Raw genomic sequence first — 24989 nt, forward strand, 5'->3', positions numbered from 1 at the left:
CCAGTTTAGATGGAATGGACCTCAAGCTGACTAGCTGAAGACATTACTGTAGCTATACCCATTAAAGGTGCAATAGGTGATTTTCTACAGAAGCATTTTTTGTTATACTGGTTGAAAGTCTCCTCATATACGTCCTCAGACTCTGAATAATGTGTGTCCATGTCAACAGTATCAACACCGAAATGAACTTGCAGCAGTCAGGTACAAGCTCTCAAAGTTGTTTACATTCTTTATTATTGTAATGTTATGTACATTGAGGCATGAGGCAGTTTAATGCCATCTCTTGTGACGCTTTGCAGAGAACAGCTGTGTTTGTGTGCCTTCATGGTGTTTTGGAGGAGGCGTGGCTTTGAGACGCTCCGAAGGGAGTGTGGGATGTTATGATTTGAAAGCTATCTCACTATTGCTAGCCTCTCCGAAAATGTCCTATTGTACCTTTAATAGACACATTACTTCCTTGAATTCTAGCACAGCACTACAAAAACCAGTGAAATGGCCTTTCACAATAGATAATGCTTTACAGTGAACTCTATTAGAGAGCTACATGCGGTAATGTATCTGTTCAACAAAATACCATACTTAATACCACACCATACATACAAAATACCATACCATACTGTTGAGTAATAAAAACACCATCTCTATGATGCGTTTAAAATGTTTCAACTTCCTCAGTTCTCGCTATCTCCGAAAAGCCAAGCCAATGTTGATTCTTGTTTTATTACAAGCACTTTTTCGTTCTCTTTTGCCAGCAGACTCTCTTCTGTTCGCCATTTTTTTTTTTTTTTTTTTTTAACTGGTGATTCCCTGGAGTTCAATTATAAGCATTTAAATTATGCTGCTGTGCTGCTCCCATACCATACATGCTTCAAATTAGTCGGAGCAACTTTTTAGTATTTACGGATATGACAAAACATGCACGGGTGAGTGACGTATGTTTGCAATTTACAGTGAAAACCATCCAGTCATGTCTAAAATATAAACACTTATAATAGGCTTATCATAGTGAATCAGGGTAAGACAAAAACATGTTTTGGAAGAAGGATTGATGATGTATTGACTCATTATTTAAATTTAGTTAATTTTGAACAACAACAACAACAAAGTTACATAGTATACCTTTAAAGTGACAATTCTGTCATCATTTACTCAACCTCATGTCATTCCAAACCCATGAGATTTTAATTTAATTTAATTTTAATTTCATTTGATTTAATTTAGGCTTTTACATATAAACATTGATCAACACACATTAAATATGGGAAACAGAAGCTCAAACGTGCATCAAGCAAGCACATTTGCAGGGTTGGGAAGGTTACTTTTAGAATGTATTTAACTACAGATTACAAAATACATGCTTTAAAAAGTAATCAGTAATGTATTTTGTTACATTACTCAAGTTTAGTGACTTAATCTAAATACTTTGGAATACTTTGAAATACTTAACACAAAGGACCATATTAACTTGATGTTCCCATTCAGTCGGTCACGTTCGACGTACGTCGGACAGACCGACGAATAGGAATCTCGCTAGAGAGGCCAATCTACTTCGAGTGTAACTAAACGAGCCAATGCACATTGGCATGCAATCATATGCATCAGCTGCTTGCCTCGCAGCGCGGATATATAATGAGCAGCAGGTGCGTTGCATCTTCAGCTTTTCGCTTCGGAGCCAAGCCTTCTGCAACACTGAAGATAGCTACTGAAAGCACGAGTGTGGTGAACGAGTCTGCTCTTCAAGACGTCTCTTGGTTGCGGTGCAGGCGGACAGCGCAGCAGCGGGGCCGATTTCTCCTTTGTTTTTCTTTGCCTTTTTATTTTGAGCAAAAGCTGTAATCAGCGTGAAGGCCGTTCTCACGGCTGGTGAAACGGTGCGCCTAAAGCTGTTATTACAGCTGGTAAGAGAGCGCCTTCAAGGAGAGTGCACACGACAGGCTGCACATTTCCCTGTCTGTGCTGCAGCGGCTTTTCCCCTGCGTGCTTCAGCACCTAAAAGAGTCAGTCCTTGAAAGAGCTTACATGAGTAGTTCGCGTCTTTTTAAAGATGTCGTTCTACTTGTGTGTTTCTGGATGCGGTCGTTACCTGGCGCCTCGGGATGGTCACCAGCGCTGTATCGCGTGCTTGGGCTTAAGGCAAGCTGAGGCGGCGTTTGTGGACGAGTCATGTACCTATTGTGGGAAGATGACCGTTGCGGAGTTGCGGTCGAGACTCCACTTTCTGCAAAGGGGCGGAGTCCCGGTCCCGACGCCTCGTTCCAATCCTCCTCAGAGGGTTGTTTCGGGCGGCGGGGCTGGTGACTTGAGGATCACGGTGAGCGCGTTTCCTTCGGGGAACCAACCCCCTAGGAACCCTCACCCCTCTTGCGCTCTGCTGCCAGTAGAGCTGCCGGGGGAACGCGGTGGACCACCCCAGAGGTGTGTACCATCCGTATCCTTCGGAGCTCCCCAAGACGACCGGATGTCGATCGCTGCATCGGAGGGTGAGCCTGACGCTTCTGGGGATGACGATTCGGCGCAGCTGCCTCCCTCGGGAGTGACAACTGTGCCCGATTCAGACCCTGAAATGATGGCTATGCTTTCCCGGGCCGCCAACAGGGTCGGGCTCGTGTGGAACCCTCCACCGTGTCCCGAGCCCTCGAGATTGGATGATTGGTATCTCGGGGTGGCAAGGGCTGGTTCTCAGCCCCCCACCCCAGTGCCTTTCTTCCCGGAGGTGCATGAAGAGCTCACTGGCACGTGGACGGCACCTTTTACTGCCCGAAGCCGTGTCGGTGGGTCCTCCTCCCTCACCACCCTTGATGGTGGAGCGGCTAAGGGTTATATGCGCATACCCCCTGTGGAACGGGCCGTTGCTAAGCAACTGTGCCCTAACTCCACCTGGCGGGGGGAGCCATCTCTCCCTTCCCGGGCCTGTAAGTACTCGTCGGATCTTACCGGCAAGGCTTTTCAGGCCTGTGGGGAAGCCGCTTCCGCCTTACACGCTATGGCGTTGTTGCAGGTCCATCAGGCCAAGGCACTGAAGTACCTGCACGAGGGTGGTCACGATCCGCAAGTTCTGCTAGAACTTCGTGCCGCGACGGACCTCGCGCTTCGAGCGACGAAGGTTACGGCGCGGTCAGTGGGTCGTGCGATGTCGCCATCTCTGGCTGTGTCTCGCGTACATGAGGCATACCGACAAAGTCAGGTTTCTTAATTCCCCCGTGTCCCAGACCGGCCTTTTCGGCGAAGTGGGCGAGAACTTTGCCCAACAGTTCTCGGCTGTACGAAAGCAGTCAGAGGCCATCAGTCACATCCTGCCGAGGCGGTCAGCTGCTGCACCTCCACCGCCGGCGGCACCTCAGACTGCCCGTTGCCGAGGGCGCCCCCCTGCAGCCGCCCCCGCCCCCGCTCCCACGCCCCAGCAGCAGCAGCCTCCATCCAAGCGGCGTCGTGGAGCCGGTCGCGGGCGGGGTGCCCAGCCCGTCCAGCCACCCCCTAAGAAGAAGGGTGGCAAGGCCAAGTCCAAGCGGCCCTAGGATGGGCGACCCGGAGATGGACGGGACTGCTCTTCAGGAGGTGGTGACCGCACCGCTCCTTCCCCCGGAGGAGGGCCGGTTGGAGAATCTTTTGTTTCCCCTTTTTGTTCCGCCGCTGGCTCAACGGCCAGCGGTACCCAAATTTTCAATAAAAGAGCAGTTTCCTCTATCTCCGGGTCACCACTTTCATCCACCTCTTCTGTCGCCAGCGGACAGCAGCGAGCAGCGGGTAGGCAAAACCTCGACTGCTCCCTCTGTCCACCCGTGGAAGCAGGTAAGTGTTGCACAGCACACTGTGACCCCGCTTCGGGCCGCCTCACACAGAGAGCCTCCCGGGCCGCGCCCCTGCGTTCCACCTCGCTGCCCCGCAGCGGGTACGCCGGTGGTCCCCTTGGTGCCGCTTGCGCAGTCTCTGGGAGCCTGGCTAGCGCTCCCCAGTCCGTCCCGCTGGCTCCTTCGGACCATCAGGCTCGGCTATGCGATTCAGTTCGCCCGGCGCCCCCCCAAGTTCAGGGGCATCCTCTTCACTACAGTGAAAGATGCCGATGCCCCTGTTCTGCGTGCGGAGATCGCAGTCCTACTGGTGAAGGACGCGATAGAGCCGGTCCCTCCAGCCGATTTGAGGTCGGGGTTCTACAGCCCCTACTTCATTGTACCCAAGAAAAGCGGCGGGTTACGACCGATCTTGCACCTGCGAGTTTTGAATCGGAGCCTTCACAAGCTACCGTTCAAAATGCTCACGCAGAAACGCATTTTCGAGTGCATCCGTCCCCGAGATTGGTTTGCAACGATCGACCTGAAGGACGCGTACTTCCATGTTTCGATTCTTCCGCGACACAGGCCATTCCTGAGATTCGCGTTCGAAGGTCGAGCATATCCGTACAGATTCCTACCCTTCGGGCTGGCCCTGTCTCCCCGCGTCTTCACGAAAGTCGTGGAGGGAGCCCTTGTTCCCATGAGAGAACAGGGTGTTCGCATTCTCAACTATCTAGACGACTGGCTCATCCTAGAACAGTCTCGGGATCAGTTGTGCGAACACAGGGATTTGGTGCTCAGTCACCTCAGCTAGTTGGGGCTTCGGGTCAACTGGGAAAAGAGCAAACTCGCCTCAGTGCAGAGGATCTCTTTTCTCGGTATGGAGTTGGATTCGGTCGAACAGATAGCACGCCTCACAGAGGAACGTGCTTGGTCGGTGTTGAACTGCCTGAATACGTTCAACGGCAGGACAGCGGTCCCACTGAAGTTCTTTCAAAGGCTCCTGGGGCATATGGTAGCTGCAGCGGCTGTAACACCGCTCGGTCTGCTTCATATGAGACCGCTTCAGCACTAGCTTCACGGCCGAGTCCCGAGATGGGCGTGGCAACGCGGCACGTTCCGGGTGCCAATCACTCAGGAGTGCCGCCGAACCTTCAGTCCGTGGTCGGACCCTTTGTTTCTTCGGGCAGGAGTGCCCCTAGAACAAGTGTCCCAGCATGCTGTGGTTTTCACAGATGCTTCTGCCACCGGCTGGGGTGCCACGTACAACGGGCATGCAGTCTCAGGGGTTTGGACGGGACCCCATCTGCATTGGCACATCAATTGCCTCGAGTTGCTGGCAGTACGCCTTGCTCTGAGCCGCCTCAAAGGCCTGCTTCAGGGCAAGCATGTACTGGTCCGTACGGACAACACTGCGACCGTTGCATACATCAACCGTCAAGGTTGTCTACGCTCCCGTCGCATGTCGCAACTCGCCCGCCATCTCCTCCTGTGGAGTCGGAAGCATCTGAGGTGTGGCATCCTCCTGGGCGCTGGCTCGTGGCGCCTCGCTAACAGACATTTGTAGAGCTGCGGGCTGGGCGACACCTAACACGTTCGCTAGATACTATAGCCTTCGTGTCGAGCCGGTCTCCTCCCGTGTTCTCGCCTCAGGTCAGAGGCACGGAGAGGCCCCGGCTTAGTGTCGGCTTGCTGCGCTACATGCGCATTCTATTCTCCAGAGAGTCCCTACGGGCAGACCCTGTTGAGTCCTCCGGTTACCCTTCAGCAGCCGACGTGGCGGAGCGTCTGGCGCCAGGCCTATACTCCGTTGTATCCTTGAGAACCGGATTTAGGCTGGGTTCCATATGTGTGACCCTACGGGGATCCCATATGGCTTTTTCCACGGCTGCTCCTAAACGAAGCCCGTGTCTTTCCCTCTGGGAGAACCCATCTCTCACCGAGTGGAGTCACCCCAGTTCTTCCATATGTTGTACAACCTACAAGGTTAGTCCATTTGTACTTATCCATATAACTCCTTCGGGGAAGGATATGGCTTCCGCAGCGTTCCTTATCGCATGTAAGGCTACGCTTTCCCAGCGTTATCCAATTGTCGCACTGAGTGGGTTTTGGGAACAACAGTGATCGACCCTCTCTGTGTGAGCCTGGTCCCACCGTCCTTAGGCAAGGGGGTTCAGGTGGCTCACGACAGAGCGCTGAAAGAGGGCAGCTCCTGTGGCGCTTTGGTAGGGATTCCTATTCGTCGGTCTGTCCGACGTACGTCGAACGTGACCGACTGAATGGGAACGTCTTGGTTACATAGGTAACCCTCGTTCCCTGAAGGAGGGAACGGAGACGTACGTCCCGTCGCCACAGGCGTTGTCCTGCTGATGCTGCCGCCTGCTGGGTTCGGCTCCTCAGCGAAAACCTGAAGATGCAACGCACCTGCTGCTCATTATATACCCGCGCTGCGAGGAAAGCAGCTGATGCATATGATTGCATGCCAATGTGCATTGGCTCGTTTAGTTACACTCGAAGTAGATTGGCCTCTCTAGCGAGATTCCTATTCGTCGGTCTGTCCGACGTACGTCTCCGTTCCCTCCTTCAGGGAAGGAGGGTTACCTATGTAACCGAGACGTTCTGTTTTAAGTTTACAACCTGTAAATAAAAATGACCTCTACCCACCAGGATTTGGTTTTCCACTCAATTGTATTTTTAACATCAGTTACAAAATATATATCTGCAATTTATTAGACATAACCTATGTGTTGATAAAGAATTTCAATATCTTGATAAACAAATTAAGAAAACATTTGTTTCTTTTAACATCACATCCATATATAATTACTATTGATATATCATTCTTAAATTATATTTGTAAAGATGTGCATCAGAGGGATAACAAAATATTAAATAACAACAATAAAATATTGTTAATAATATAGGTTGTTTTATAGGTGTAGAGAGTCGAATTGACACAGTGGTTTGAATTGTTTTATTAACAAAGTTTGTAACATTTAGAATGTTAATAAATAAAATGAAATGAAATGATCTACCCAATAATCTCGAGAGGAATATATTCAGAGCTGACACACCTACAGATCTTTTTTAAAGCAAGTTTATTTGTTGTTTATTTGTTCAAAACATATGTGTAGCTCTTTGATATTATAGGCAAACACTGCATTTTTATCACAGTCCCAACAAAGATGTTATGAACATGAGCATGATCAGTTCTTTTTCATTTAAATTATTATATAATTTTAAGGTTAACAGAAAAAACAACATGGTCTGACTTTAGCTTTGTGAAATTATGCTACATAAGATACCTGCACAAAACAAAATCAGCAGACGGACTGAATGAAATGCAAATTCACTCTCTGACAGTAGGTGGCGCTTATGGAACAGCAGCAATATATCGTTTCCATGGTTACCACTATACACAAAGTAGCGCTGCGCTGGAGATGAGAGGAAAAGCCATCAAAACTTTTCTGAAGACAGTTCCCTTCAGAGATACATATCAACCCCAATTTAATATTTATATTGTTCTTCCTATATTTGGCGAACAGTGAGCTTGTGCATGGTAGAGTATTTTCTCTGCTGGCGCGTCTGTTCTCCTCTTTGTGTCCGTTTTCAGTGTGTGCCTGTGTTAATGTCCTGTTGACAGGCTCCGTAAATATTTCCTGAAATTTTGGGAAATTATTACAAAGCAGTTTGTTTGCAAGCCCGGTATAAAGATAGACCAAAATAAAAACTAAAAAACCTTTGGATTTATGTCAACCTTTTTGGACTACTGCATCTCTATTTTTGATCATGAACTTGAGTACGCGCCAGGCCTACCTAAAAATTTGGAGTGAATTATTAGATTTAAAGTTTGTCTGTAAACTACACCAAGAAATTGGCTTTATAAAACATTATTTAATGCATGATTAAGTGGATGTTAATTCTATGAGGATTTTGTGTTATTTTTCAAAGACCTAATAAATTCTTATAAATATTAACCGTAGGCTAATGGTAACCATAAAGCTCAATGTATGAGTAAATAGGAAAATAAGGAGTAAATAAGGAAAATAACATTTTCAAAGACCAAGAACTGCTTATAGGCCTACCTCAAGATGCTTTTTTAGATGTTGAATCCTTTGAAGCCGATAGAAGTTTTGTTGCAGACATAGCTTGCATTGCACTATGATGTTACTGTACGACCTTTTTCATGTTTATGTAAGTAAAAAGTCTTTGAATTTCCACTAGAGAAATGTGTTATGCCCTGTTATCCCATCCATTTTTTTGTGGGCAATCTCATGTCTGCACTCTGCAGGTTGCTAATATCTGAACAAGCTGCTTGCGTTTTTTTTTTTTTTTTTTTTTTAAACAGACAGAGTCGGAGAATCATCAACAATTGCCTCACTGGTTACAAATCATCAAACAGCTTAGGTTAATAGCCTATTAAATGAAATAAATGACTTTAAACTTCAAATAAATCACTTTGGTAATCTAAAATACTTTTTGAATGTAACTGTAATTTGATTACCATCTATTTAAAATGTAACTGTAACGAAATACAGTTACTCAAATTTTGTATTTTAAATACGTAACGTCATTACATGTATTTCGTTACTCCCCAGCCCTGCACATTTGAGCTACTGCGAGAACCAATGAGGACTTGTTCTTGTGTAACCATGAAGGCTTTTAGTCCAGGTGAGCTATCACTTGGATTATTTACACATTATTATGATGCCAAGTATTAAAAAAATCTATACTTTTGGGAACTACTCTATTTTCACATTAGTATTTAGTAGTAGACTATGTACAGATATGGAAATTTTAACCATATTGATAACCGATAATTTTTTTACGTTATGGATAATAATAGATATGATACTCAAGTTTTTTATTTTTTTTATTTTTTATTTTTATTATCTTTTTGAGTTACAATAAATTGATTAGTACTTTTTAAGGCTGCCCAATAATGACAAAAAATCATAATTGTCAATTATTCCCTTGAAATTGTAATTGTGATTATTAATTACAATTATCACAATTACATTGAATGATGTTTTGAATGGCTTTGAGTTTAGGTAAGGTCCTGTGAGCGTTAACTTCTGGCTCAGTCTTTTATTAATGATGAAGTGCATGTCGCTAACATTAACCGACCCACAATCTGATCCATAAACAAAATTGGAAGTTAGCGGTACTTAAGGTAACTGTTTATGTGTTGATCATTCAGATATTTTGAGTCTACGGTTTTATGTTTCTTTTTAATAATCAGAGGAACCCAAAATCCCTTTAATAGATTAAAAAAAAATAATAATAATAATAATAATAATAATAAAAAAATTGAAGTACAGCAAAATAATTCATTTTCCTGTTTTTTTTTTTTTTTCTCTGTGTGTTTGTATGTGTTGGTGAACTACTGTTAGACCAACCTGAAAAGTATGACTGCATTTTAGTGCCACATAAAAAAAAAGAAAATAAAATACATTACGAGAATAAAGTTGTAATAGGCTATTTTGAGAGCAAGTCAAAATTATGAGAATAAATTATAAAATAAAGTAGTATAAAAGAGCGTCTGCATAATACATCATCAGCTTTGTCTTCAGGAGCCGTTTGTTTTGATCGGGTGAAACAATAAAATGGTGGCCATTGTGGTTGTTGAGACATCTGTGGTTATACCTTTTGGGGATCAAGGAGAATGAGAAATCCTTTCTTTTTGACTAGCCAGTCTCGCCTTTGAGCCTCTTTGGCACCTCCGTTGAGATTTTGGTCGAGAGGTTCAAGGAGGCGAGGGCACAGTCTGCTGCCTTCAGGGGGTTTATCCCTTGCAAGGTTGAGTCCACATCCTCGACCTCCTCTAAGCCTTTTGATCCATCTTCAGGAAGTTCCTGGAGACAGGAGCAGATGGCTAGTGTGGCTGAGGAAAAGAGGAGGCAGGACCTCAGGGAAGGGAGTTACTAGAAAGTGCTCTGAAAGGGTGGCTGAGTAGTAATTCAGCATTTTTCCCCCACTCACGACTCCTCTAAGGAGGATTTCTTTGGGTTTAGGTGAGGTCCTGTGAGCGTTAACTGACTGAGTCTTGAATTAATGATGAAGTGCATGTCACGAAAATTAACCAACCCACAATCTGATCCATAGACAAACCTAGAAATTAGCATTACTTAAGGTAATTGCTTTATGTGTTGATCACGGTGAGATGATGCATCTTCATGTGAGTTCAGTTTCCTTTATTAGTCACTGGCTCGATAAGGTGAAAGGTCATGGTGAATCCTTATGACCCTTACTTTTTAAGTAGGTGATTACAGCTTTGTGAAGCCACTTAATCTCTTGCCAGTGCATGTAGCATCCATCGCTATTGAACATTGACAATTTATTTCCCCTCCCTATTTATGTTTGGAGGTAGGGGGATCACTAAAGTTGATGTAAATAAGTTGATTTCTTTAACTCAGAACTGTGTCAAGTTGTTCTCAGTTCATGCCCTGTACTTATTCACCCTCCTTTCCAAGGAGATTAAGTAGTAGGCTTCCCCCTGATATGGGCAGCAATAGTGAAGTTGTAGCCTGGTGGCTAATTGCTCTGGCCCTTTGTAGGCTTCCTTTTTATCGGCTCTCGAAACACTCCTCAGAGTAGAACAGATTGAATGGAATCAAATGGATAACTAATATAATTCATTTGGTTTTGTTTATTCCCTCTCCAATTAATGTTGGAGTTTAAATTAGGGATGTTGTTTCTCTTTGAAAGAAATACTCATCTTGGTCTCTCCTTGTTATCAGGCCACTGATTGTGGACCTTAGAGTGTGTTTGTAAAGATAAGGTTGAGCTGTTCTCCACAGTCATGATGGGGTCTTAAAGTAGAATATAAGCTCCCCTGTGATCCCATCGGGGTTTTGAGTCCGGGTGTTATAGTTTTTATCCATGGTAGTCAGTGCCTTACTCTTGTGTCCCTGAGGCTCCCCCTTGTAAGGGCAGCAATTAAGGTTGTAGGCTAGTCAGCAGACTCTCTTTTCATCCCTTAGGGTAGAGTGGGAAGAATGGAACCAGTTTGGGTAACTCACATGTCTCCCTCTGTTTTGTTTCTGTCCCTCTCCACTGTTTGGAGCTTTAAGAAAGGATATCTCTCCTTTTTGGGAAGGTGCTCTTTATCAGAATGCCAGTGCCTTCGCCAAAGGTAGGGTTTGGTTTGCTTTCCCCCAGATTTGGGGTTGTTAAACAGAATATGGCTCCCCTACAACCTCTTTGGGGTCAGAGCCTGGATATTGAGATCAACTTGAAACAATACTATGCGTTGTTCTCAAGTTCCTCTTTCCCTAGCTTGGAGTAAAGATTGGCTCCCCCTTGGAAGAACGGCAGTATTAATACTACTAAACTATTACTGAGGTTGTAAGCATCCCTAAGGAAAAAATGCTAACCCTGTTATGATGCTGTTCTGGCATTAGCTTAGGATGGAGCAGGGTTAACACTCTGAGGTCTGAAAACGCGCCGGCGCGTTTTGCAGGTTTTTTTTGACATTGCAGCAAAACAGACTTAAAATACTCCGTCATTTTTTGTCATAGAGACATAAGTAATATATCAATTGAAACTATAAAATATCTTCTTTTATTTATATACACTCAAAGTAAAAACAAAATGTTGTGCTTTTTGTAAAATAAAGAAAACTAACATGATGCGTGATCTCTCCTCTCCCTCTGAACGAAGTCCAATCTGATAGTTCTCAGAAAATGAACTGTAACTTAGTGAATACTAATCACAGAAAAATTAAACTTATGTCTAAAAAAACGTTAAGATGTCAGGTTTTAAATCATGTAAGTCAAATCGAAAACAAACCTTCTGTGTTTATGTAATCTGTATGAAAAGAGAGCCATGTCAGAAATCCATGTTTCAGCTCATTATCCGCTAATGCGGCCACGCCCACGGAGCCAGCGCTATTCAGACGCAAATTCAGAGGCAATACATGCATTCATTGTCTCAATCGTGTATTTATTGTCTTGTAAAGTGTTTATCTGGATGTAAAAGTCATGGTTAGCGATCTCTAGAAGACATGCAGTTAGTTCCTGTTTACTTTTCTTCTACAGATGAATTTTAGATGAGTTTTTGTTTCTTTAGCGCCCTCCGGCTGCAGTATGTATTGGAAACTCCATTCATGGAATAGCCTCTTCTTCTTTTAGATGAATTTGAACTAAAAATGCACAGAGAGCGCCCTCCGACTTCAAGGATGAATTGAAAACACCAGCGCTTATAGTAATGACAATGAATATTAAATTAATATAACTCCTCTGTATAGAAAATTGACATAAGCATATGAGAATCCAATATTTCTCCAAATGTGCATGCTTTTAAACTAAAAGCCTATATTCAGACTCTTTGCATCACATACATACATTATATTTTAAAGTATAATATAAAACCATTACTTTATATTGTAATAATATTTTTCTGTATGTTTCATATATCATGATGAGCTTGAGACATCACAGAAGGTCTTTTTCACAGCCTACCTGACTGAAATGCCTCATTAATATGCAAGTCATTTCAGCTCATTACTATCCGATTCTTTTGTCTTCTCAGGTGAGAATGGCCCATTTTCAGTGGTGATTCACGCCTCCTCGCATACTGTGTTTCTTGGCAAAAAGTGTCTTACAAAAACTAAATCAATATATTGTTTTATATGAAGGAGTAGGCAGCATAATTTTTACATAATTTTGAAGCAAAAACTCTAGTCTACAACCTCCAATACCCAGAAGTCTTGTGAACACAGATTTACTATACTTTTTTTGGCCTTATTTCAGTGACTTAAGTTTTTTGTTTTTTCAATAACCACGCATAAATGTTATTCCTTCAAAAACACAAACATGTACATACATGTTCCTCACATATTATTGTAGCCTAGTTTGTGCTGAATACAGTGTAATGACACTTTTGTCATTTATATGTTTATGAACAACTGAAAAAAGCACAAATGTCAGGGCATGTCAAAACTTCTCCAAGCCCCAAATCAGCCTCAGACTCCAGAGGGTTAACAGGACTATGTATACTCTGTTCCGTCTTTCTCCCCATTAACAGTTGGGTTCTGAGGTAGTGCCTCACGTTCCCCTATAGCAGGTATTGTTCATGACTCCAGTTGGCTTACGGTGTCCCATCTTGTTATAGGAGCACTCAATCGATTAGTTCTTAAGGTCTCTGAGTGGGTCCCCGAAACACAGGGTTGAGCTCTCTCTCCTATAGCTAGGGTAGTTAATGTTGTTCTACTTAAGCTCCCCTGTAGTTTCCTGAGTTGAAATGGCAAGAAAGCCTTTCTTCTAGGTTATGCTCCCCCAGTCATGCTGAGGGCATTCCCCCATAGCATCAACTCCAGATGCCATGTCTCCTTCCCATTCTCAGGAAACCATGGTTACAGTTATAAGATATTTTTGGTGTCATAACCTTATTTATAAAGGTTACATGGGTCAAAAACGCAGAAAACAATAACCAGACCAATAACCATTTTATTTGATTTATTACTTTTTTGTGGTTGTGGCTCAACACTTAGGATTTTTTCTACTGGCCTGGTGGGGCCAAATTTTTACTTGCCTGTCCAAATTTTTCACAGGCCAGTGGGAAAAAATATTTTGTGTTGAGCCCTAAGGTGTTTCTGTTTGTGTGTTTTTTCATGACACAGCTGTAATATAATTTATCCTGTGGACATACTGACTGATGTAAACCAACAATACAGAGCAGGAGAAACATACAGTAAAACCATCTGATGGTTATAAAATGAGTGGATTTAGAAGCGTAAAAATTACTGTATTGCTTAGACCTTCACATTTGTATTCATGATTGTTACTGTTCCTCTTAATAACAGTGCCAGGGTCATTCATACTGTGCTCACTGAGACATTTTTATGTCTCTTTCTTATATATTGTAATATATTGGAAGAAAGAAAGACAGAAAGAAAGAAAGAAAAAAGAAAAATAAAAGAGAAATTTACCATTTTCTGCAGTGATTCTATTTTTTCTTTATAATTGTGGTATGAATAAATATTGCATGATGTAATGAGCTGACATTTGATTGACTTATGTGATGCTGCTTGTCACGTTGGGGGGAAATCCTAAGTGACAGACGCACCAGGTCTTGCCCTCAGGCTCAAAGACCTAAAGTAATTGGAGTTGGTTTAATGGCAGAATGAGGCCATGGAAGTGGAACCATAACCTACTGAACCCAGTGTGGAAGATGAGTACAACCAGCCCCCACAAAAAAAAAGATCTGAACAGATGGAATCCTTCGGCAGAATATTATATATTCCAGAGGGACCATTTTGGAGGTTACACAGATAAATGAATCCATTAGCATGTTTGGTAGAGGTAATAGCTGTGACCTTTTAAGATCACCTTATCATATTTTTTAAAAAAAGGAGCCTGCTTGAATGACTTTGATACCTTTGACTTTCATCTCACATGAGCTTGTGCCATTTTGTGTGCATTATGATGCAGCTTAGTAGATCTACTGTACACATGTACACAGCAGGGTTTCCTGCTAAGTGTGTGTTTACATGTATTTGTGCATTAATAAAGTGCTCTGCTTATTAAATAGGTTGAACTCTTAGTAAACATTCATTGTGTGTGCATGATTGCTTGTTTGTAATGCAACACACAGCTGTGTGTTGTGGCAGATTACTGCGTATCTGGAGAGTTGCAGATCTTGAATTTCTCACGTTCATCTGTAATTGAGTCATTCTCTTTGAGCATTCGTGTCTCGCTCCGGCAGACAGCTGACTGAAGGTGACTGTGTGCTAATGGTGGCCAGTATCTATGGCAGCGTCTACTTCCTTCAACAATGCATCATTGCAAATGTGGGTTTGAGAAAATGGGTGTGTTTGCAACAAAATGGAATTAGAAGTAAAAATCAAATTAATCAAAATTGAACAATTTTAACACTATTCAAAATATTCAATATCATATGATGCAGCCTTACAGGATACAGTTGTTTGTTCACATAGAGTTCACTGTTTGAACATTCTTATTTATGTTCAGGATTTTAGGTTAATTATCCATTGTCACGTTTACTGTCAAAATAATGCAGAAATTATATTCAAACACAAATTAAACAATTTTAACATTGCAAAAGATGCACAAGTAAAAGAGAAAATCGAGTTGTCAGTCATGACGTCGCAAAAATAGAATCCCCTTGTTGCTCATTGTGTATTGCTTATGTGGCTGGTTAGGACAAAAGGCTTTGATTATCATGGAAAATATACCTTTAATTGCGGGTTGCATCTGGTTACGACAAGGTGTGATTTTTTTCTTTTATTGTGAAATTTGTTTCAGAATTGCCCGTCCCTAAATACCAGTTGACTATGTCTGTGTTGACATTGTCATTTGACCTCTGATGCCAGCTATGTAGCTGTTACTGTACTGTGACCCCATGGGATAGTAAAGTTTCCATTCATTCAGAATGCCAGTGGAAGCAGTAGGTCATTAGCCTTTAAAGGGCACATATTATGCCCCTTTTTACAAGATGTAATATTGGTCTTGGGTGTCCCCAGAATGTATTTGTGAAGTTTCAGCACAAAATACCCCACAGTTAATTTATTATAACCATTTGAAAATGTCATTTTGGGGCCTGTTTTAAAAAGAGCTGTTTTGGTGTGTACCACCTTAAATATAAATGAGCTGCATATCCCCGCCCTGCCTTTGGATGAGGGCGTAACTTGCATACTTATGGCAATAAACAGTCGGTAGAAGCAGAATGGCTGAGAATGAGAGACCCGCTGTTTTGTATGGCATTCAGCCGTACATGTTTGAACCGGAATCAGACGCAGATGATGAAGAGACTCCGGCAGAAGAAACAATTGAGAATGGCGCAGGACATCTCTGAATGGTTATTTGATACATTTATGTACTTATAGAGTTTTAATCGCGTCCCCTTTGCAATTATGGATGTGCAACACACACACACACACACACACACTGTGATAACGTTCGCGCAATTTTTTGAAAGTACAAACACAAATACTGTGATAACGTTTGCTAAGTAAACATACACAGTTTTTAATACAATATCTTTAAAATATATATATATATATATATACGTGTGGATACTAGGGGTGTAACGGTACACAAAACTCACGGTTCGGTACGTACCTCGGTTTTGAAGTCACGGTTCGGCACAGTTTTCGGTACAGCAGGTGGAGAGAAAACTAAACATAAAATTGCTTTTTTTTATTATTAAACAGAGGTTTACTGAACAAATTGTGTTTTTGTCTTTAAATATATTAAATTAAATTAAAACTAAAAGTTTCTTAAGGATAAAAAAAATGATCTCTGCTAATGCTATAAACTATGTAGGGAGCCCTAACTTGAAAGAAGCCCAAACTATTAGCCTAAATTCAATTGCTTTTTATTTTGAGATAAAATAATCAACACTCAAATAACAAATTGTATGCAAACCTGTAAGCTGCACCTAAGGCAGTTTTTGCATTAACTTCTAAATGTTTTTTTACTCCAATTCGTTGTTGAAATATAATCATTTCTACACAGTGGCTGTTATTTTAACATCAGATTTATTTAAACATACATTAAATAGCCTAATCAGGATATCACTAAAAGGTTAAGTAAAATAATGAAGATATTGGCTAATACAGTGCATATATTAAGCGAAAGAGTTAATTTCTCTAGCGAACTAACAAGCTGTGAACACTGAATGGCTTTTCTGAGGTAAATGCATCATGACATATTGTTGAATACGGACGCTTTAATTAATGTCTTTCCACCGTTGAAACACTGAATGAGCGATTACATGAGATATGACCGTTTCAGTAAGTTGTACTGAATCTTGCAACATACCTTCAGATGTTCTTTCATGTTTATTCTGTAACTAGTATTAAGGAGGAAGAGATGAACACGTTCACTTGCGCTCCGCGCTCGCGCTGCCGGTCGAACTGAGGCGCCTGTACAGTGATCTGTCACTCCACATCAAAGCACGTCAAAATGGCATTTTCTGTTTAAACTTAATGATTTCGTGGACAGAATTTGAAGGATGACACTTTGTTTCTTATCGAAAGTAACAAAATGCAGAGCTTATTGCGGTTATTGGTGGTGAATATTGGTTGCAATGTAATGCTTCGGTACACACGTGCACCGTACCGAAAGCCCTGTACCGAAACGGTTCGGTACAAATACGTGTACCGTTACACCCCTAGTGGATACACACTATACAAACAAGGTTTAAATTATATACACAGACATTCTACAACGACGACAACAACTTTAGACGCATTTGTTATTGAATTGGCTGACATCGACTGAAATGACTATTTGCTCAAAAAACGTCTTGGGTTACGAGTGTAACCCTTGTTCCCTGAGTAAGGGAATGAGACGCTACGTCAATGACGTGATGGGAATCCTCTGCATTTTTGTGTTCGTGAAGCACTATTGTATCCAACCAATGAGAGAACGTGACGTCAGAGGCGGGCGACGTCGCGGACCGGAACCTATAAAGCATGCCCAGAAACAAAGAACGCTAGCTTCTGTGATATGTCTGAAGTAAGCGCTCCAGGCATGCTGGAGGTACGGCAACGTGACGTAGCGTCTCGTTCCCTTACTCAGGGAACAAGGGTTACACTCGTAACCCAAGACGTTCCCTTTCGTGGGAACTATCGACGCTACGTCAATGACGTGATGGGAACGCTGTCCCCACTACGCCGTGCCTCCGAGTGCCTGGCTGCTATCTTGTAACACCAAAGCACCCGGAGTACTACTCACATTAAGATTATAAAATCTGATGAAGGTGTGCTGGGATGACCATCCAGCAGCACCACAAATATCCGCCAAGGAAACTCCTGACATGTGAGCTCTTGAAGCAGCCATACCTCTAGTTGAGTGTGCCCTAACATCCAAGGGGCATGGACGCCCCAGAGCTTTATACGATAATGAGATGGCCTCAACCACCCATTTACTCATCCTCTGTTTGGACGCTGGGCCCCCTCGACTCGGGGACCCATAACATACAAATAGTTGGTCTGATTTTCTCCACAGGGCAGCTCTGTGAACATAAGCGTCCAACGCCCTCACAGGACACAGCAGATTAAGTTTTTCCTGATCCGGATCAGTAAACGGAGGGGGATAAAAAGCCTCCAGAACGATAGGACCTGGGACCCTAGTGGGGACCTTAGGAATGTAACCAGGCCTTGTATGTAGAAAGGCCTTAACCATCCCTGGTGCAAACTCTAAACATGATGGTGAAACCGAAAGAGCTTGAAGGTCACCTATCCTTTTCAAGGATGAGATGGCCAGTAAAAACACAGTCTTCAATGTGAGCATTTTATCTGACACATCTTCCAAAGGTTCAAAGGGCGCCTCAGCCAACCCTTGTAACACGATGGCTAAGTCCCAGGTCAGAGATTTTGGGCGTACTGAAGGCCTCAGCCTCAGTGCGCCACGAAGGAAGCGAACAACTAAGGGGTCTCGACCTACCGAGACACCACCCATAGGAACATGATAGGCTGAAATCGCAGCCACATACACTTTTAATGTGGAGTGAGTTAAGCCTTCTGAAAGCTTTTCTTGGAGGAATTGAAGCACATAGCTGACAGATGACTGGACCGGGTCCACCCTATGATGGCTACACCATGTAGCGAAAACCTTCCACTTATACATATAAAGCTTCCTTGTAGATGGAGCTCTGGACTGAAGGATGGTCTCCACAACCTCGGTTGGGAGACCAGATTCTATGAGCCTTGCCCCCTCAGGGGCCAGGCCCACAGTTTCCACATTTCTGGACGGGGATGTAAAACCATGCCGCCCGCTTGGGACAGGAGATCCTGTCTGACTGGAAGCTCCAGAGGAGAGCCGTGAAGAAGCGAAACTAGGTCCGCAAACCATATTCTTGTTGGCCAGAAAGGAGCCACCAATATCAGGTCTACCCCTTCCTGACGGACTTTGTCCAGAACTCCCGGGAGCAGAGAGACTGGGGGAAAAGCATACAGACGTCGCCTCGGCCACGTCTGTATCATGGCATCCAACCCCAGAGGAGCTGGGTGCCTCAGAGAGTACCACAGAGGGCATTGAGTTGACTCCTCTGTGGCAAAGAGATCGACTTCTGCTCGACCGAATGTTTTCCATATGAGCTCCACTGCCTCTGAGTGAAGCTTCCATTCCCCCGGACTCGCGCTCTGCCTCGACAGAGCGTCCGCCCCCATATTCAAATACCCCGGAATATACGACGCCTTTAGCGAGAGTAATTTCCCCTGGGTCCACAGGAGGATGTGACTGACCAGTTTGCATAGTGGCCGAGACCGCAGTCCCCCTTGGTGATTTATGTAGGAGACCACCGTAGTGTTGTCTGTCTGAACCAACACATGGTGGCCCCTCAGGTCGGGGAGGAAGTGCTTCAGAGCCTGAAACACTGCCAGCATCTCCAGCCGATTTATGTGCCAGGAGAGCTGGTGTACCTCCCAGTGACCTTGAGCTGAGCGACCACTCATGATCGCTCCCCAGCCCGTGAGGGACGCATCTGTCGTAAGCATTACGCGACGACATGAAGTTCCCAACACGGGTCCCTGGGACAGGAACCAAGGCTTTTTCCACATGACCAGAGCACGAAGGCACCGCCGCGTGACTTTGATCATGCGAAAAGGATTTCCCCTCGGAGAAAATCCCTTGGTCCTGAGCCACCACTGTAAGGGTCTCATGTGCAGAAGGCCAAAAGTAACAACGTTGGACGCAGCTGCCATCAGACCCAACAGTCTCTGAAACTGTTTTACAGTGAGTGACCGGCCACCCAATTCACGGCCCCGAGAATGGAAGTCACACGAGCGGGAGTCAATTGCGCCCGCATCGTGATGGAATCCCAGATTACCCCAAGATAGTTGGCAACCTGACTCGGAACCAGCACACTTTTCTTGGCGTTGAGCCTCAGCCCAAGCTTCTTCATGTGCGACAACACAACATCTCGATGTTGAGCTGCCAGACGTTCTGTTTGAGCTAAAATCAACCAATCGTCGATATAGTTCAGCACGCGGATGCCTTGGAGTCTCAGCGGAGCCAAGGCTGCATCCACGCACTTCGTGAACGTGCGGGGTGATAGTGATAGGCCGAAGGGAAGAACCTTGTATTGGTATGCTTCGCCCCCGAAAGCAAACCTGAGGAACTTCCTGTGAGAAGGATGGATGGAAATGTGAAAATATGCGTCCTTTAGATCTATCGCCACAAACCAGTCCTCGGATCTGATCTGTGGAATAATCTGTTTGAGTGTAAGCATCTTGAACTTCAACTTCTTTACAGATCGATTTAGTATACGAAGATCTATGATCGGACGCAACCCCCCATCCTTCTTTGGAACAATGAAGTAGCGGCTGTAAAAGCCCGACATTTTGCTGGGAGAGGGAACCCGTTCTATAGCCCCCTTTTTGCAAAAGCGTCGTAACCTCCTGTTCCATTACCAGAGACTGCTCTGGAGCTACCACTGTGTGAATCACTCCACTGAACCTGGGCGGAAGAGAACCGAACTGAATTCTGTAACCCTGTTCTACCATGAGCAGCACCCATTTCGAAATATTCGGAAGAAGTTTCCATTCCCCCAAAAATTCTACTAAGGGAACCAGCCTCTCGAGACTGGTCTCTGGTGTTTTTTGAGCACTTGGCTCGTTTATCTGGCACGGCGCACCGGTAGATAAGCGAATCATGTGCTGGCCGACCCTCCTCGAAGGATCGACGGGGACTGCTGCGCCCTGTCGCACACTGGGTGGCAGGGTTGGCAGAACAGCCCCCTGAGGGCACCGATGGGGAACGATAGATGTTAATTGTCGAACCCCTTCGGAGGGGACTGCCCTCAGAAACCCTGACCCATGACCGTCAGGATTTCTTTTGGGAAGCCTTCCGGGAAATAATGACGGTCCTCAGATCCGCCCTACCCCCAGAAGGCTTCTGCTGTACAGCGCGCACCGGTCCCCAAGCTTTCCGCGGGGGAGCACGGGCGGCCACACTAGCTTTCTGCTGGGACCTGTATCCCGAGGAGCCGGCTATCGGCTGAGGCTGCTCCCGCCCAGCAGCCTCAGGGGGATGAGATTTCCGGGGAAGGAATCTTTGGAACGCCGCTTTCTGTTTTTTCGCCTCCTCGAACCTGTCGACGACAGTAGCAACTGCGTCACCGAACAGGCCCTCGGAGGAAAGCGGCGCATCCATAAGGATATGTTTGTCTTTATCCTTAATATCTGCGAGATTGAGCCACAGATGTCTCTCCGTGGCCACCATGGCTGCCATAGAACGGCCTACTGACTTGGCCGTCTCCTTGGTGGCACGGAGAGCTAAATCTGCGGCTTTTCTCAACTCCTGAATTGTATCAAAAGTCGCTTCCCCAGACTCCTCAATCTCCCCCAGCAGATCAGCTTGGTATGCCTGCAGTATAGACATTGTGTGCAGACATGCCGCAGCCTGACCCGCTGCCGAATAAGCCTTGCCCACCAAACTCGATGTTTGTTTTAGTGGTTTGGTGGGCAACGTCGGGGATTTCAGGGACGATGCAGACTCGGGCGAGAGATAGCTCGCAAGCGTCTCCTCAACCCGAGGCATCGCCCCATAACCGTGTTGCTTCAGCCCCGTAATATTACTATACATTGTCGTTTGTGGGCTGAAGACACGGTACTGTACGGGTCTATTCCACGACCTCGACACCTCGGTGTGGAGGTCGGGAAAGAACGGCAGTCCCCGACGCTGGGGTAGTGACCTATCTGGGAGGAAGCGTTCATCTAACTTGCTTTTTATTTTAGGAACGCTCTCCTCCGCGGGCCAGCTTATTTTCAGTTTTTCTACTGCCCGGGTCACTACCTCCATAAGCTCCTCATGGGCTGGAGATGAGGATGACGGTCCCTCATCACCACCCTCGACACCTTCAACATCAACCTCCTCGGAGGAAGATATATTCAGTGTCGGTGCCTCCCTTTGCGGGGAAGAAACCGCAGCGCGTGCTTCCACCACCAAAGGAGAGACACTAGATCTAGCAGGTAAGGGAAGCGATAAGGCAGAGCCCGTCTCTCCCCCCTCTGCTAGATCCATCTGTGAACCCCACGAGTGCAGCCTTCGCTGTGCCTCGGCAGCAGCGGGACCAGACCCGCGGGGAACACTCGCCGCGGCGCCCTCCTCAAAGAGCGCCCGGCGTGAGCGCAGCGCCCTGAGAGTGAGCCGCTCACAGTGCACACAGACAGCCCCCTCAAGAGCTGCCTGTGCGTGCTCAACTCCCAGGCATTTCACACACATCTCGTGTGTATCTCCCTCCACGATGAATCGCGGACAAGGAGGTGCACACTTAGTGAAATGCTGGCCTTTCTCCGTCATTTTATATATATATATGTCTATGCTTATTTCACTTGTTTGGAAACTCTTGTCCTCAGACAAAGAGATCACTTTCTGGCGAGATGGTAGACAGACAACAATAAATAAGACAGACAAGATACAAATAGCGCTTACTGAAGACAACAGAAGCTAGCGTTCTTTGTTTCTGGGCATGCTTTATAGGTTCCGGTCCGCGACGTCGCCCGCCTCTGACGTCACGTTCTCTCATTGGTTGGATACAATAGTGCTTCACGAACACAAAAATGCAGAGGATTCCCATCACGTCATTGACGTAGCGTCGATAGTTCCCACGAAAGGGAACATTAAATACACTTACTTCTTCTGGAGGTGACGTTGGATCGCCAACAGTAGGCAACGATCCACACTTGAGGATTAACTTTGAAGCAAGACCTGCTTTGAATTGACCCTCGTTCTCAAAACAGTCAGTCAAAAAATGATTCGCGCAAACATAAACGTATTTTGGAATTTTGAGTGGCGCCTTTTCTTCGTAAATAAAATCCATCCACTCCGTTGTAAAAACTACTGTGTTCATTATTACATCCCACAACAGAACACTTATGTTTCTTAGGAGACATTACCGGCTGTCGTTGAAACATTGGAGGATGGTTGACAGATCACCGAGGGCGGGGTCTATGCCAAAACCAGATTTTCAATCAAACCACGTGGGTGGGGCTTAGCGCAATTCTACGTCACAGTGAGAGCAATCTTAGAACAGGGCGTTCTGAGACAGTGCTTATGAATTATTGAGATTGTAAAAAAAACGTACTCGGTTACTAACGTAACCTCGGTTCCCTGAGATACGGAACGAGTACTGCGTATGGGGAAAGGTCTCCTTTTTCCCCGTTACTGAAGCCTTTTTCAATAACGCAGTGTAACTGCATCGTCATTGGTTCACTCATAGACAAGTTGTTGAACCAATGACGGCGCGGCATAGCCGCTCGGCCTATGGCGACAAAGCCCGCGAATATTCCCGCCGAAATGGGCGGGGTAGCTATATAAGCAGGCGCGTCGCCATAGGATTTCAGTTCTCTCTCCTTCAGCGACGACTTCATATCACTCTTCGCTGATCTCCGGCTGAAGCCTTCGCCGCCTGGAAGAAGCTCGCCTGGGAGAAGTTCTCGCCGCCGTTGAAGAGGCTCCCGCAGCGGACTGCCGATTCGAGCGCCGCTCTCGAGCCGCCCGCTTCCCGCTTCCGGCCGCCTCTCAGCGCGTCTCCTGCCGCCATCCGGCGCCGTTCAAAGAGCTTTTCCCACGTCGCTTTCTAAAAGAGCTTTCCCAGCGGCTCTCGCTGCTCTAAAAGAGCTACAATCGCCGTTTTCACGGCGGCGGCGTTGCCTACAATGCCGCGCCACAACTGTGGCACATGCAGAGCCAATCGCTCCGCGGATCTTCGTTCTCTAGCAGCTGTTCACCGCGCCGCCCTCGTGCCGCCTTCAGCATCTGAGAGCATTCAGCTTATTCCCTGCCGTCTTCCGTCAGGTGAGTACAGAGCTTATTTTTCTACTTTCTCGCTGGCGTTTGCTTCAAATGCCGTCTCCGAACGCGTTATTTGCCGGGTCCTCCCCCGCAAACCGCGCTCGTTGAGGATGCGAGCTCTCGCTCTCTCAGCTGAATTTGACATGATGCTCTCCCCTGACTTAGGCGAGACTCGTGATACATTTTCTATCTGAGTGAGTTTATTTCTCCCTATGTGCGTCGCTCGCCGGTCCCTCCCCCGCGAGCCGTGTTAATCCAGATATATGACATGTCTTTCTTCCCTAGCTTGGGTGAGAAACATGTTATATGCTTAATTTAATGGAGCATCCTGCTGTTTGCACTGAGTCTTCTCTATGCGTTGTTCGCCGGTTCTGCCCGCGAGCCGCGTTTATTGAGAAATATAACATGTCACTTTTCCCCCTCTTGGGTGACTCCCATGTTATAAACATTCAGTTTATATAGCAGATTTTTGCAGTAGTTAACAATCTCTCAGCTGAATTTGACATGATGCTCTTGACTTAGGCGAGACTCATGATACATTTTCTATTTGTGTGAGTGTATATTTCCTTATCTCAATGCGCGTCGCTCGCCGGTTCCGCCCCGCAAGCCGCATCGATTGAGAAATATAACGTGACCTTCTCCCCCGACTCGGGCGAGAAACATGTTTTTATACTGTATTAATGGAGCTGATTCTGCTGTTTGTGCTGAGTTTTTCTATGCGTTGCTTGGCGGTTCTGCCCCGGAAGCCGCTTCATTGAGAAATATAACATGTCGCTCTCCCCCTGTCTCGGGTGAGACATATGTTATATATATATATATATATATATGTGTGTATATCTGCCCTGCAAGCGTCCTTTGAGAAATATAACGACACTCTCACCTGTCTTAGGTGAGACCTATGTTATTTATATTCAGCATATCAGTTGATGTAGCATATTATTCCAGTCTCTCTGCGTGTCGTTTGCTGGCCCTGCCCCTGCAAGCCACGTTCATGAGGATGTATGCACTCACTGAAAGCGAGCTCAATGCTCACTTGTGCTTGGTGGAACTAACATGCTCATTATGCTGGACCTCTGTTCATGTGACTTGCTGGCTCTGCCCTGCAAGCCATGTTCATTGAGGTAGAGCGGTCTCACTTCCGACACCGCTCTGTGGAATATATCTTGATGCTCTCCCCGACTCAGGTGGGACACATGTATATTTTTCTCTCTCACCTGTCTTAGGTGAGACCTATGTTATTTATATCCAGCATATCAGTTGATGTAGCATATTATTCCAGTCTCTCTGCGTGTCGTTTGCCGGCCCTGCCCCTGCAAGCCACGTTCATGAGGATGTATGCGCTCACTGAAAGCGAGCTCAGTGCTCACTTGTGCTTGGTGGAACTAACATGCTCATTATGCTGGACCTCTGTTCATGTGACTTGCTGGCTCTGCCCTGCAAGCCATGTTCATTG

General features: G+C 45.3%; 1 protein-coding gene across 4 annotated transcripts in view; it reads left to right on the forward strand.

The window, feature by feature from the left end:
* nrxn3b (neurexin 3b) overlaps positions 1 to 24989 on the forward strand; it is a 605102-nt gene that overhangs the window by 47738 nt on the left and 532375 nt on the right. Inside the window, exons 2-5 of one of the 4 annotated variants that reach the window (XM_067384649.1) lie at positions 4691 to 4696; positions 5509 to 5518; positions 18460 to 18473; positions 21478 to 21510. The exons of 2 other annotated variants lie outside the window; for them this stretch is intronic. In XM_067384649.1, coding sequence (XP_067240750.1) covers positions 4691 to 4696; positions 5509 to 5518; positions 18460 to 18473; positions 21478 to 21510 — 63 coding nt within the window. Of the gene's footprint in view, positions 1 to 4690; positions 4697 to 5508; positions 5519 to 10570; positions 10581 to 18459; positions 18474 to 21477; positions 21511 to 24989 lie in introns of all 4 variants that reach the window. One more of the 4 variants, XM_067384648.1, reaches the window with a different exon arrangement.

The sequence above is a fragment of the Chanodichthys erythropterus genome, chromosome 4 (genome assembly GCF_024489055.1).
Source record: "Chanodichthys erythropterus isolate Z2021 chromosome 4, ASM2448905v1, whole genome shotgun sequence".
Lineage (NCBI taxonomy): Eukaryota > Metazoa > Chordata > Actinopteri > Cypriniformes > Xenocyprididae > Chanodichthys > Chanodichthys erythropterus.